Consider the following 15,170-nt stretch of genomic DNA (forward strand, 5'->3'; position numbering starts at 1 on the left):
AGTGAGTTGCTGTGTAAAAACAAGTCTCGTCCCTTCCCACCTGAGATTTTCTGAGAGGAAACAGAGAAATAGCATGGGGTGATTGTAACAAACTGACTAGCTCTTCCAAAGGGCTGGCACAGGCTTGATGGGCCAAATGCTTCCTTCTACGTGGAAGGAGTTCTCAACATTATTTTTAATCGACCAGTTCAAACATGTGACACATTTCCGGTATCTGTGGGACTTAATCCCAAATCTTCCGGTCCATGGAAATTGTTTTGTGACCACATTTGTGTACGCCACTCAGGACTGAGGTGGACTTGCCGAATTCTCTCCCACAGGAAGCTGTTGAATATGTCATGAGATATATTCAAGAGGGTGTGGGATGTGGCCCTTGCAGATAAAGGGAGCGGGGATATGGGGAGAAAGCGGGATTAGGTTACTGAAATTGCATGATCAGCCATGATCATATTGAATACTGGTTTAGGCTTGAAGGGTCAATTGGCCTACTCCTGTAGCTATTTTCTATGTTTCTATATTTTCTATGTCTCAACATTTCTTTTAGGAGTGATTTGAAAACAATTTGTTCTGAGGATGCTTCACGCACCCTTCTGCATCAGGCTTTCTGCTAACACTATAGCAGTAGTAGTTGCAATTGGGAAGAAGGAAGAGAGTGAACATCTCACTGAGACTGCACTTGCTTCCATTTGATTGTAATATTGTGGCACCATTTCATTAAAATTATACTGGGGCTAAAAGGGTTAAATTATGAGGGCAGGTTGGATTGACATGGCTTGCACACCCATAAATCCAGTAATTTATCAGTTTAATCTCTGCTACCTCCTCATCTTAACTTCATGGCATTCCTTTTCCCTATTTCAGAAGCTAAGTGTCAGTATTCCAAAATTAGCAAATTAATTGTCGAGTATAATTTTTTCAAGCAGTATTCCCAGTTTAAAAATAAAATGAAATCCAATTCTCACTGAACATTTTGAAAGCAATTGAAAAATACAGGTTACATAAAAGTTAATACAAAAGTTTAAAGTTCCTGCATTGCATAAGCAGCGTTAGTGAGAATGTTGAATCCAAGTGTGTTCTACCTGCGGGTCTATGGTACCTGTACCTCAAAGAATGACCCTTTCTCCCGGAGTCTCTTTTAATGCAACATATGCTTTTAATGTGTAAAGTCAGCCTGGGATTTAGTTACAATCTCATGGACCCCAGGCCCAATAATGCCCTTGCTATTTTCCATTACATGTTTCAAGTTTTGAAAATGCTCAGCAGTAATCAAAGAGCACTTTTTGAGAACGCAAAACTTAACACACACCACCAGGTTATTTTCAAAAGGTACCCTCTCTCCCTCAGATATCTACCTGATTATTCCTTCAATTGAACAGACTACCCATCAAATAAATCCCTTCTGCTTGTAGAAATAAATCTGCAACAATTCAATCAGAAAATGTTGTGAAAACATTGAGGTAAATACAATTAAAAGGCACTGAGTCTTAGGAACAGCAGATTGAAGAAGTCTCCTTAAAGATATAGAGGTGTTGGTGTTGACTGCCTGTATTGACTCACACTCACGTACACATACAAACACATACTCTCTCACGCACGCTCACAGTCACACGCACACTCTCTCACTCTCTCTCATGCACGCACGCACACACACATATGTCTATGGAGTGAATTTAAATTTGCAGAATTATATTTGCAGATGCATTCTATTTTTGCTCAAAAAGCACACAACCTGCAGGCAGTCAATCCATGTAACATTTTTAAAATTCCTACTTTACAAATAGAACCAGTATGACTCAAGATTGGGATACTGACAGAGTCTAACCTCACACCTTTAATACATTGTCTGAGCTGAGATGTTACCTTTTTTATAAACCTTAAGTTATCTCGAGAATGTGACTTAAAAGAACTTCTAGGGTTTCCATATTAATGGACCGAAAGCTGCAACCCATTCCAAAAGATGAAAGACTTAGCAGCAATCTAGGTTTGTTCAATATATCATTTGAATTGCATGACACTGTGATCTTTTGCTATAAATTCTGTGTCTTATGAATCTGCCCCACTAGTTACCTGATGAAGGAGCAGCACTCTGAAAGCTAGTACTTCTAAATAAACCTGTTGGACTATAACCTGGTGTTGTGTGATTTCTCCTTTAAGAGTGAGAGACGACCACAGTTTAATCAGTTTAACTTTGTCGCGCAGGTGATTGTATTGGTCTAGCTTTCAGATCTTGCTGTAAGGATTGATCAGTAACACAGTTTCATCAACCATCTCACAGTTCCGCTGATCTGGAGACTGGAAGGTTGGAGATTCCGGAGGCTTGTACTCCACAGGCAGATTGGTGTAATCCTAAAAATACAGAGACACACAACATCAGAAACAGAAACACAGGCTAGAAGAAAATAGAACAAAAAGGACATTAAGAAGGAGCCTTGTCTCTTTCTAACATTTTTTCACACTATAATGTCCCCCTGGATTAGATATAGGACTCCTTCCTGAGTCTTTACTGTTGACGTTGAGGATGAACCCAATCTCAGGCTTGAAGCTCCAATCTGGAAGAGTTTAAAAGCAACCTCACTACTGCTGCTTCCTGACAAAATTAGCCATGGCTCGTTGGATAGCACTCTTGTATCTAAGGCTCAGAGAAAGTGAGGAAGGCAAATGCCAGAGAATCAGAGTCGAAAAGGGTGGTGCTGGAAAAACACAGCAGGTCAGACAGCATCCGAAGAGCAAGAGAGTCGAAGAGCAAGAGAGCAAGAGAGCATAAGTTCGTCCTCAGGAACGTATCTAAGGCTGGCATCCTGATGTTGTGAAAGATCCTATCGTCCTTGGTCCATGAACATTCATTCAAAAATGCAAATTAGGAGCAGCCCTTTGACCTGCTCTACCCTTCAATAAGATCATGGTTAATCTGACTGGAACCCCAAATCCACATTCCCATCTATCCCTGATAACCTTTCACCCCTTTGCTTACCAAGAATATATCTAGCACTTACTTAAGAATATTCAAAGACTAATTCCACCACCTCTTGGGAAGGAGTCATAACCCTTAGAAAAATAACTCCTCCATCTCTCTCTGCCTTCAATGGGTGACTTCTTATTTTTAAAACTAGTTCTAAATTCTCCTCCAAGGTGAAGTATCTCTTCCATATTTACCCTGCCAAGACCCATGAGAATCTTGTGTATTTCAATCAAAACCTCTTGCTATAAGCTCCATTTACAACCCGATCCTGTCCGACCTTGCCTCACAAACAAAATCCTGAACTGCTTCTGATGGATTCACATTGTTCAGTATTGATTTGATTAGATCAGATTCCCTACAGTGTGGAAACTGGCCCTTTGGCCCAACAAGTCTACACCGACCCTCTGAAGAGTTAACCCCCCCCGATCCATTTCCCTCTGACTAATGCACCTCACACTATGAGCAATTTAGTATGGCAAATTCACCTGACCTGCACATCTTTGGACTGTGGGAGGAAACCGGAGCACCCAGAGGAAACCCACGCAGACACGGGGAGAATGTGCAAACGCCACACAGACAGTCTGCCCAAGGCTGGAATCGAACCTGGGTCCCTGGTTCTGTGAGACAGCAGTGCTAACCACTGAGCCACCGTGCTGCCCCCATTCCTTGAGTCAAGAAGCTAACACTGTACACAATACTCTAGACATGGTCTCCCAGTGCTCTTTACAATTGAAACATCACCTCCCCACTCAAGTATTCAATTCCCCTTGTAATAAATGATAATGTAGTTTGAGCTTTTCCAATTACTTCCTGTACTTGCACAATCACTTTTTGCAGACTCCCAGATCTCTCTGACATTTCAGAGCTTTGCAATCTTCCACCATTTAGATAAAGTGCATCTTTTTCAGTCTTCCTGCCAAAATGGACAGTTTCATATTTTCCCACTTTGTGCACTATTTTCCTGATATTTACCCACTCAACAGTTTGCTAAATCCCACTTTTCTGCTGACTGTCTTGAGTTCCTCCCTCTTTTCCACTTCCTGGTTTAAAGAGGTTTCTTGCATGTTACTTATATCCTCTGTATTGATCCAGCTTGTTCTAACTCCCGCTCATCGGTTTCCTACAATATACACTGGGCTGACTTGACTGCTTTACAATGTTAGAGTGACACTTATCCTGGGAGAATCCACTGCACATTTACGGACAGTGTTTCATCCATTCTCCCCCCCCCAAAAAATTGGCTAATCTCTGATCAGGTCCTTTGATCTCTTCCATGCAGGTTTTCAATAAATTCACAGCTCGATCCCACTCACCTGCTCTGTGAATACACTCCTCTGTTTATTAATCAGCTTCACAATCTGATCAAACGTCGGCCGATCTGTGGGCTCAAGATTCCAGCACTTCGTCATGATGTCATACCTATTAGGAACAGAGTTCAAAGGTCACGTGCAAGTCTGGGTTAGTTTTACACCAAGATGTTCATCTTAACATTCATGACTTCAAGTCCCTTTTTACCCTCAGGACTTGACCTTAATCCATTATTCAAAAGATGCAATATCTGGATAATTCTCGCAACATTGGCTCAGTCTGGAGCATTCAGCGGGGAGTCAGGTTGACACTCCAGTGAAGTTTTGAGTGAATGTTACTCTCTATCATAGAATCCCTACAACGTGGAAGCAGCCCATTCAGGCCACACTGACCCTCTGAAGAGCGTCAACAACCAACCCTATCTCTGAATTTCCCAGGGCTTTTCCCTCTAGCCTGCACATCCCTAAACACTATGAGCAATTTAGCATGGCCAAACCACCCAACCTGCACACCTTTGGATTGTGGGAGGAAACCCACACAGACATGGGGAGAATGTGTAAACTCCACACAGACAGTCACCCAAGAGTGGAATTGAACCTGGGTCCCTGGCACTGTGAGACAGCAGTGCTAACCACTGAGCCACCATGCCACCCTAAGCATTGGCCAGGACACACCAAGTCAAAGTGATGTCACAGGATCCTTTGCTTCCATCTAAAAAGCAATGCCTTCATTCCTGTAGCACTCACAAGCTATAGAGTCAAAAACCAGGTTTCCCAAACTAAACTAGTCCCATTTGCCTGGATTTCCAGCTCTGATGAGTTAGTCTGGATTTCATGTTGCAGTCTCTGGAATGGGACATGGACAGGCATCATCTTTCAGATGATATGTTAAACAAAGCATCATTTGTCCTCATGTACAATTCACTGTATTTTAACACTCATCTTTCACTTAAAACAAGTTTCAAATAACTGAGCGACTTTCTGGACTGTACCAAAGGATAGTTAAGAGTTAAACAATTAGTTATCCATTTGTTGAGCAGACTCAAGATGATAACAATCACTGAATGAAAAGAATGATAAATTCAATCCTCTTCCTGTTATCCCAAAGGAAGATTGCACAATGGCAGAAGTCTCTTACAATTCTGGAGTTGCAGAACTCGGCCTGTCCATCTGGAATCCACTTCTTATCAGTTTGTAGAACCTACTGTCCACAGGAATTCCAGGATAAGGACTTGAACCTGCAGCACAAGTACATTTTCACCGTCAGTATTTAGATCGGAATCCTGGGCGTGTGCCTGTATCACCTGGGAAATGTTGGGAATGGGTCAGTATTTACCGGGAGGGGTCCTTGGCAAGTGTGTGTGTATTTACAGGGGGGGTCACTGGGGAGTGTGTGTGTGCATTTACAGGGGGGGTCCCTGGGGAGTGTGTGTGTATTTACAGGGGGGTCCCTGGGGAGTGTGTGTGTATTTACAGAAGGGTCCCTGGGGAGTGCGTGTGTATTTACAGGGGGGTCCCTGGGGAGTGTGTGTATATTTACAGGGGGGTCACTGGAGAGTGTGTCAGTATTTACAGGGGGGTCACTGGGGAGTGTGTCAGTATTTAGAGGGAGATCCCTGGGGAGTGTGCGTGTATTTACAGGGGGGTCCCTGGGGAGTGTGTGTATTTACAGGGGGGTCCCTGGGGAGTGTGTGTGTATTTACAGGGGGGTCACTGGGGAGTGTGTGTGTATTTACAAGGGACTATTTATAATGGATGACAGTTGCATCCATCCATGGCAAGTTGACAAGGAGACGGGAGGAATATTGACTTGTCAACAAATGAACAGCCGGGTTACCCAATGAGAAGATTTCCCAGAGCAGGATGCCGTAAGACCAGACGTCACTCTGCACTGTGTAAACACAATCAAAGATACTCTCTGGAGCCATCCATTTCACTGGGAGTCGTGCCTGAAAGGCAAACAGCAGGTGATGGCAAACACTGAAAGAGCAAATAGGAGGCAATTTTAGTTTATGATAACCAGACCGTAACACCCAGGATGGAAGAACAAGGATGAAATACTGAAATAGGCCATTTGGTCCATCAAACATGCTCCACCATTCAGTGTGATCACAGCTGACCGTCTACTTAACTACCTGTGCAGCACAGACGTTGAAAATCAGTGATATTAGAAACTTAGGCAGGGCAAATGACCTCCAGAGAATAGATTACAGTCTGAAAGACATCATCTGTGTTCAGAGACAATGATGCCTTGAATATGGGATTCTATTTTCTCTTTCGACTGTGTTTTTTTATATTTGATGATTCCATCAGATCTTCGTGAAGGTGATTGTGATGCTCACACGAACTCTTATAAATCCCAACTGTGCCACATTTTTACAATAACTCTGATTATATTTACTCACAGACAAAAACAGAAATTGCTGGAAAAGCTCAGCAGGTCTGGCAGCAGCTGTGGAGAGAAATCAGAGTTAACATTTCAGGTCCAGTGACCCTTCCTCAGAACTCAGAATCATTCGATCTGAAACATTCACGTTGATTTCTCTCCACAGAGGCTGCCAGACCTGCTGAGCTTTTCTGTTTTCGTTCCTGATTTACAGCATCTGCAGTTCTTTTGGTTTTTTTTATTTAAGTTTGAGCCTGTGCTCCTTTGATGAGGCACAAAACAGAAGGAAAGAAATTTAATTTCAAAACTGTGCATCATAACATCAGGCCCATCCAAAAAATGCTTCATAGCCAATGAATTGCTTTTGAAATCTAGTTGCTATGGCAATGTAGGAAGCACATCAAGATCCCACAAACAGCAAAGTGCTCTTGACCTGATAATTGGGTGTTTTATGGCAATGTCAGTTTTGAGTTGTCTCACTGGCCTGAACTCCTTGGTTTTTCCAATTGTGATGTGTGATCCTTTCTGTCTACCTGACAATGGAGCCTGGCACTCAGTTTTAGAATAGATTAGATTCTCTACAGTGTGGAAACAGGCCCCTCGGCCCAACAAGCCAACACCGACCCTCTGAAGAGTAACCCACCCAGATACATTTACCCCTGACTAATGTACCTCACACTATGGGCAATTTAGCATGGTCAATTCACCTAACCTGCACATCTTTGGACTGTGGGAGGAAACCGGAGCACCCGGAGGAAACCCACGCAGACACGGGGAGAATGTGCAAACTCCACACAGGCAGTCGCCCGAGGCTAGGAATCGAACCTGGGTCCCTGGTGCTGTGAGGCAGCAGTGCTAACCAAAAGGTAGCACCTGGAACTGTGCTGCCCTCCCTCTATAGCACAATGGCAATGCCAGCCTGGATTTCAAATAAATGTGAACCCAATAGCCCTGACTCAGGCAGGTGTACCACCCATTGGGCTGTGGCTGAGAAGCTGGCTGTGGCTAATGACCCCTATTCCAAAGTCATTAATGTTTAATTAAGGGAAGGTGTGGGCCGAGTGGTATTATCGCTAGATTAGTAATGTAATGTTCTGAAGACCCAGGTTTGAAATCCCATGGCGGATGGTGGAATTTGAATTTAATAAAAAAAGGTCTGCAATTAAGAGCCTAAATTTGACCATGAAAATGTTGTCAATTGTTCTAAAAACCTACTTGTTCATGAATTCCCTTTAGGGAAGAAATCTGCTGTCCTTACTTGGCCTGGCCTACATGTGACTCCAGACCCCCGGCAATGTGGTTAATTCTTAACTTAACTAGGAATGGGTAAACCCTAATTTCAAATGAACCATTCGGGATGGACGATACCTGCTGGCCTGGCCAGTGATGCTCAGATCCCATGAATAAACAAAAAGATATAAATTAATGCACCTTCCTCTATCACCTGTGAGCAGTCTGGAGAAACCTGTGACTTCCATCTGAATGATGACAGCAGAGATATGGGAACACACCATGTTCCATAGAATCCCGACAGTGTGGAAACATGCCCTTCAGCCCAACAAGTCCACACCGACCCTCCAGAGAGTAATCCACCCAGAGCAATTCCCCTACTCTACGTTTACCCCTGACTAATGCACCTAACCTACACATCCCTGAGTACTATGGGCAATTTAGCGCGGCCAATTCATCTAAGTTGCACGTCGTTGAAGTGTGGGATGCCAGAGCAAACGCACACAGACAATGTGCAAACTCCACACAGACAGTCGCCTGAGGCTGGAATTGAACTCGTATCCCTGGCGCCATGAGGCAACAGTGCTAACCACTGAACCATCTTGTCACCCATTGAAATCATGCATTTTCCTGAGTTCAAAATATGCTGCAACTATTCTTTCAATACTGCTGGGTCAAAATCCTGGAATTCACCTTCTTAACTTGATTGTGGGTGTCTCTGTACCAATTAGATGTAAGGAGCAACTAGGGTAATGAATGGCAACTTAGTCAGTAGTGATCACTTCTTGAGGATTAGCAGAAAGAAGCAGGTTTGGGATTTGGGACATTAGCTGTGTGTGACTGTGTACCACACAATGAGACACACTAACCCATGGAGTTGGTTCCCATCAGACCCTTTGTTTCTGTTAAACTCACATTGCCTTTGACTACGTAGTTGGAGTCATTCATGATGTCTCTTGCCAACCCAAAGTCACAAATCTTGGCGATCCGTCCCTTGGTCAGTAAGACATTTCTGGCGGCCAGGTCACGGTGAATGCACTGTAATGAAAACCCCATAAACTATTCATTCTCTCCCAAAGAGGCAAGATGCCCAATAACTCGACACCATCGTTTCAGACCGGGGCTTCACAAGTCAATCTCCCAGTCAGAGAGTCAGACATTTCCCATTGCTAACAGCAAGGATTTTTAGCATCAGGAAGAGAATGTTTGACTCTCAGAGTCACTTTCCCCTCTCAGGCTGAAAACTCAGAACATAGACCTCAACCCCATTTCTCAACGTCCCCATATCCCTCAATCCACTTATCCACCTTCTTGCCATACCGTCATAGCAGAAAGGACATGGAGGTTTCAGGTAAGATTATGGGATAGCAACCATGAAGCAACCTTTCCTAATATGTAGCCTGAGGATCCTGAGCCCAAGTGTAGCCTCTCCACTAATGGAGAGTAGCCACTCCACTGACCACTGGCTAATCCCAGACCAGGGAATTGAGCCTGTGCCCGAGGAGGTGTATGTGGCTCAGTAACACACTGACTCCAAACTCAGGACAAAGCTTTCTCTTCACTAAAAGAAGCAGGGAAGGGGGCAGAAACAGCAAGTCATCATTTGGGTTACAACCAGAGAGATACCTGTCTCTTGCCCACCAACCAAGTTCTGGACAGGAAAACTCATGGCTGGCCTTCCTGCTGCTACCAGTGAAGACCCTGAAATGATCAGTTCATGACCCCAGTTCCTAACTGTTGAGAATAGAGACAGTTTTCCTGACTGGTAAACAGAATGGTCAGCTTCACAGATTGGGAGAGGTGGGGAGGCAGGGGAGCCTGCATTTGCCCCAATCTGGCACTGATCAAGACATGGATTGGGGTCAGGCTCTGGTCACAGAAAGCTCTCTCCTGCCCTTACCCCTGACTCCCCTGGCCACCGCTTATCCCCACAACAGCACCCTCTGATTCTGCCCGCCCCCTCCACCCTCCAAAGGTCAATGACCTTCCCACTGCTCTTGGGCTTCAGTTAATGATGGCATCTCTAAAAATGGACAGCTCCTCTGATTGGCTGTAAATTGACAGGGTGGGGGGGAGGGGGGGAGAATTGTCTTGTTCCTAAAGATTCCCACCCCCACACTTAAATTAAGAAAGAGATAATCCCAGCCACTGCCTTCCTCAATCTGTACTCACGTTTCTGGAGGACAGGAAATCCATCCCAGTAGCGACTTGGTAGGAGAAGGTCTGAAGGTCCTCTATGTTCAATGGCAACGGGTCATCATCTTCTGTTTAAAGAACATGGTCTAGTTAGAGGGGGCGCCAGTGAGAAGGCGGATAAATTTTGCTTCATAACCTTTTGGTTGAAGACCTATAAGTGATAAGGCAACAATGCTAGCCACATCCCAACCTTATAAAGACATTTTTAAAAAACTCCTTTCACAACATAACTCAAAATGTTGAGGTGAACAATGTCAGAAGGCATAGATCCTGAATCAACAATGGTCTCATCAGACAAATCTCCAGTTGAACAGTGGAATAGGGTTGGGTTGAGAGAGAGATTCCATCCGAACTCAATGTTGTTGTCTATACGACTCCCAGGAGACTGTTAACTTCTCTCTGAAGAAGTCCAGGAAGTGATTCCATTGTATTAAAGCCATTTACAATGCTTTTGACTGACCATCATCTCAGGGAAATCAGGGGTTGGGCAGTGAACGTCATCTTTTGTCAGAGACACTGCTGGCCCCAGGCTGAATATTTATCTTAAAAAGATTGACAATGACAGTTTCATGCTTACCTTCAATAGGTAAGGAATCTGTTTGAGAAATCATTGGGCTCATACTGGACAACCTGGGTCTCATGGGCAGATAACCCTCTGTGCAGTCACTGTGGGGAAGACAAGGCGAGTCCATTAAATCAGTTTAGTTCACGACAATGTCCCAGTTGAAACTGGATGAGGAGTGAAAATGTAAAGCTTGGTTTTCATATCCTTAGAAGTCATAGGAGGGTAGAGAGATGATTAAAGGAAGGAACAAGTGAGGTGAGACTTTGTTTGGATACATAGTATAGAGGGAAGAGGAACAGCACAGGTTGCCAACTTTGGTTCTATATAGCTCTGGAGGTTTTGTCACATGGTGACCTGCCTCATCTGCCCCACACCCTTTCTCCCAGACTCTCCCACCATTGGTTGCTAGATCTATCCATTTTGGTGTTGTCCCACCTACCCAAAATCGATCAGATACTTGGATCCAGCAGCCCAAGTCTTTTCCATTGGTGTTACAGCTCATGAACAAAACTGTTTAAATGGGTGAAACATTACTTTCCTTACACACCCGGTCAATTTATCTTTTCTTGTCTTGCACCGTGACTGGGAAAGCAATATCCAAATCCCTAAATCTCCAGGGTAATTTTGAAGTATCAGTGACCTTAGAAAGAATGTATTGTATCATAGGTTTGGAGAAGCAAGTGAAAGAATCTCTGAGGAGAGTTGCACTTGTTACTGCTAAACACAGAGGACAGCTGTCAAGGTATGAAAGACTGAAGAGAGGGAGGGCCTAACCCAATACTTACGTTACTCCTGCAGTTCTGCTAGGGGTATAAGAAACAGCTTGGAAAGGTCAGAGCAGGGCTGCTTTGGACTGGAGTTAGCCCTCATGGAGATTTAGGAATCACTGGGACAGAGCAGAGGAACGTGATGGTTATCTGAGACTGGTTTTAGAGACAGGCCAACAGCGTGACTTTGAAGATGTCAACAGCCTCTACCTTAGCGGCTTTTTGCTGTGCATGAAGTTCTTATAATCATTCAGTGCATCGTTCCAGGTCAGGTACTGGGCCTTGTTCTTCAGGAAGTTCAATAAATCACCATAGCAACAGTATTCCGTGATGACAAGAACTGGGCCTACAATTAAAAGGAAAATCCCGTTAAAGGAGAGTGACGACCACAGTAGAATTGCCTGCAGAAATTCCAACACTTGCTTTCTGGCTTGTATCATACCAAATCCTGCCAAACTGTGAGGATTGAGCCCACTGACTCAAACTGACTCCCAGATCACAGTGTGACAATTCAAATATTCATAGTTACTTCCCTCCATATGACCTTGTCTCTCCATATTTCTGAGCCTTCGTCCACGGACCCTTCAAAATCCGATTCTGACATTTTGAACGTCTGAATTTCATCTCTTCATCCCTGGTGGCCATGTCTTCTGCTCCCAATCCCTTAGGCACTCAGATTCCTTTCTTCACTCTGTCTTTTGTTTTAGTCTGTCTATAAAACCTACCTCCTCAACTTGGCTAATATAAAGGTAACATACTGACTGTGCTGAAATCTGAAGTTAAATCTTACCTTCTGAGACTTTCCAGCTTTATGCAAAACTGTGATCTAAATGTGAATCTTAGAAAGATTACATGGACCCATTTAACGTGTATCCTTTTTAAACAAAGAACATCTTGGTCCGGAAAAAGCACCGAATACAACATCGTCAATGTTTTTCCCGCAAACAGCAGGGAGTTTGAATGGAGTCGTACAGCCGGGAAAACTTTCAGGAACAGGTCTTGATGCCATGTTTGGGGGTGGGACAAAACAGATTTTGATCAGCACATTGCTCTTTCCCTCTCTCACTTCCACTTCTCAGTTTTATATATACACCAGAGAAACCTCGATTATCCAGCATTCGATTATCCAAACATTCGATTATCCAAACAAAATACTCCCTCCCCGTGTCATTCGGACAATCGAAGTTCCTCTGTATATAGGGTTATTGATGAACATTTTGGATTAGTATATTAGTAACCCTAGCATCTTTGATTAAGTTTGTTTTTGCTAATAAACTATTTTATGTTGTTAACAAACTGGGCTCGTCAGTTCTTAATTTTGAACCTCATGTGGAATGAGACCGATATAATTGACTACATCCCCAATCTGGTTAAAATAAAAATTATTTCAACCAGTGAGGAACATGATTAGGTAAGGAAACATTCAACCCCCCACCCTTCACCACCAACTCCGCAGCCTCTTCGCCAACCCCCCCGCACCCCCTCACAGCCAACCTCTTCCCACCCCTCACTGCCAACACCCTGCACCATCCCTCACCACCAATCACCTGCACCCCCCTCACCGCCAAGCACCTACACCCCCCTCACCGCCAACCACCTGCACCACCCCTCATCACCAACCATCTGCACCCCCCTCACTGCCAACCCACTGCACCCCCCTCACTGCCAACCCACTGCACCCCCCTCACCACCAACCACCTGCACTCCCTCACCACCAACCACCTGCACCACCCCTCACCACCAACCACCTGCACCCCCCTCACTGCCAACCCACTGCACCCCCCTCACCACCAACCACCTGCACTCCCTCACCACCAACCACCTGCACCACCCCTCACCACCAACCACCTGCACCCCCCTCACTGCCAACCCACTACACCTCCCTCACCGCCAACCACCTGCACCACATCTCATCGCCAACCCCCACACCTCTCACTGCCAAACCCCACCCACCCCTTACCACCAAACCCCTGCATCCCCCCAACTCCAAACCCCTGCAGCCCCCCTCACCCCGCACCCTTTCACTGCCAAGCCCCTGCAAACCCCTCACCGCCAACTCCTGTCCATTCATCGCCAACCCCCTGACACCCAACACCAAGCCTCCTCACCCCTCCCTCCACAACAGTAGCCATAACCCAACATTTGTTCTTAATTCTCTTTGACTGAACTTTTGTTCACCTATACTAGTAGCTTATGAGCTTTATTAATGACTAATTAATGTTAGTTAGTGCTAAATTCTGTTTGATAACACTCCTGTGAAGCACCTTGGGATTGTTTTTAACTAAGTGTTACATTACTGCAAGTTGTGTGTTGCTGTGCATGAACCTCACTTGTAGGAACACGGATGGTCATCTCTCACCTCCGAGAGTACAGGCTCCCAGAAGGTTGACAACGTGTGTGTGCTGCCCCAGGTGACTCAGGATCTTCAGCTCTGACATCAAGGCCTCCCTCTCAGTGGAATGGGCACTCGCTGAAAGTCAAGATAAGGAAGAGAGTCAGCAAAATGCCACAGTGTCTTTTGCCCACCTCATTCAGCTGATTATGAAAAAGACTCAAGGGGAGGGGGTGACATTGGCTGCTCTGACCCCTCAGTAAGACAGCTTGTAATTGGGTGCTCCAATGGTGAATATTAGGCCTTAAACAAATCCTCCATTGAGAGCCCACCCCACCCACCTTGAACTCCTTCTTTCAGACAAATTCAGATAAGTAACAGGGAAAGGAACAGAAAACCAGACCCTAGGATCTCATAGTCAACATCAGTGGGCCTCCGCTGTGTAGCAGCTGTGCCAAGGTTCTCACCAGTTTGCTCCTTTCCTTGTTTGAGATGGAGCATCAAGTTGAGCCACTGCATCAAGCCTGGGTCTGTCTAACTCACTCAGTGAGAGCAGGTGGACATGTTACAGGATGAATCAAACAGCTGAGACACTGAATCATACTGACCAGAAATAGCATCATCAGTTAACAGAGATACTGGAGCCAGTGAGCCTGTTCTGGCTTTGGACAGGAATGACAGGAAAGGGGGCTCCATTGATCAACCCTCCCCCTTCAAGATCTGACCTCTCCCACCTCCCCCCTCACCGCAGACCTGTGCACCCAGTTTCCATCCCACCTGCTTCTTCCTGGAACCATGTCCAGACCTGGCCGTGAATCCTCTGGGAACCACTCACATCCAGCTGCAGATTCCTTAACGACTGGGATTGGCTGCAGTCCCAGAAATGGGCTTTGCTCTTGGTGGCGCTGCTGAGCCCAGAGGGTGGCCAGCAGCTCTTGGAGATGGGACTTCCTTTCCTTGGAGCAGGGCAGATATCAGGAGCAGGGATGAATTTTTTAATAATTGATTCACTGGGTGAGGGTGTCACTGGCTCGGCCAACGTTTACTGCCCATCCCTTGATGGGATCCCATTCACCCACTATATTCGACCCTGGTTCACCCTCTGCAAGGGCCTAGCATTGAGTTGTACCACCCCTTCTCAAAGCAGTAAATGCCAACCTGGTCAGCGACGCTCACGAGATAAGAAAGGTTTCCAGTCACAACCACTGGGGGTGATCAGATGAGAACTAAATTCAAGGGTCATTCTCACCAATGTTCAGTGGTTAATATGAGTTGGCCATTGGCATGATCCTTTCTTCTGGTTTGTATTGGAGCTGCTAGAGTTCCCAACCTAACAACAATGACCACATTCCACCGTGTCAGAGAGTGGGACAGCCGTGAGAGATGCTGTATAGCGATGAAATCTCTCACATGCTCTGAATCATCAGA

The 15,170-nt window shown here is 45.1% G+C and overlaps 1 protein-coding gene across 1 annotated transcript in view; it reads right to left on the reverse strand.

Moving 5' to 3' along the window:
* Nucleotides 1–1,129: 1,129 nt before the first annotated feature.
* The window catches only part of LOC122556473 (mast/stem cell growth factor receptor Kit-like), a 64,528-nt gene continuing 50,487 nt past the window's right edge, over nucleotides 1,130–15,170 (reverse strand). Inside the window, exons 11-19 of the mRNA XM_043703138.2 lie at nucleotides 13,770–13,880; nucleotides 11,621–11,756; nucleotides 10,656–10,744; nucleotides 10,055–10,146; nucleotides 8,798–8,920; nucleotides 6,104–6,215; nucleotides 5,405–5,504; nucleotides 4,273–4,378; nucleotides 1,130–2,346 (exon numbers count right to left, since the gene is read on the reverse strand). Coding sequence (XP_043559073.2) covers nucleotides 2,221–2,346; nucleotides 4,273–4,378; nucleotides 5,405–5,504; nucleotides 6,104–6,215; nucleotides 8,798–8,920; nucleotides 10,055–10,146; nucleotides 10,656–10,744; nucleotides 11,621–11,756; nucleotides 13,770–13,880 — 995 coding nt within the window. The 3' untranslated portion in view covers nucleotides 1,130–2,220. The remainder of the gene's footprint in view (nucleotides 2,347–4,272; nucleotides 4,379–5,404; nucleotides 5,505–6,103; nucleotides 6,216–8,797; nucleotides 8,921–10,054; nucleotides 10,147–10,655; nucleotides 10,745–11,620; nucleotides 11,757–13,769; nucleotides 13,881–15,170) is intronic.

This window comes from Chiloscyllium plagiosum, unplaced genomic scaffold, assembly GCF_037043375.1.
Source record: "Chiloscyllium plagiosum isolate Xiang-an unplaced genomic scaffold, Cpla_swu_hap1 HiC_scaffold_16, whole genome shotgun sequence".
NCBI classification, from domain to species: domain Eukaryota; kingdom Metazoa; phylum Chordata; class Chondrichthyes; order Orectolobiformes; family Hemiscylliidae; genus Chiloscyllium; species Chiloscyllium plagiosum.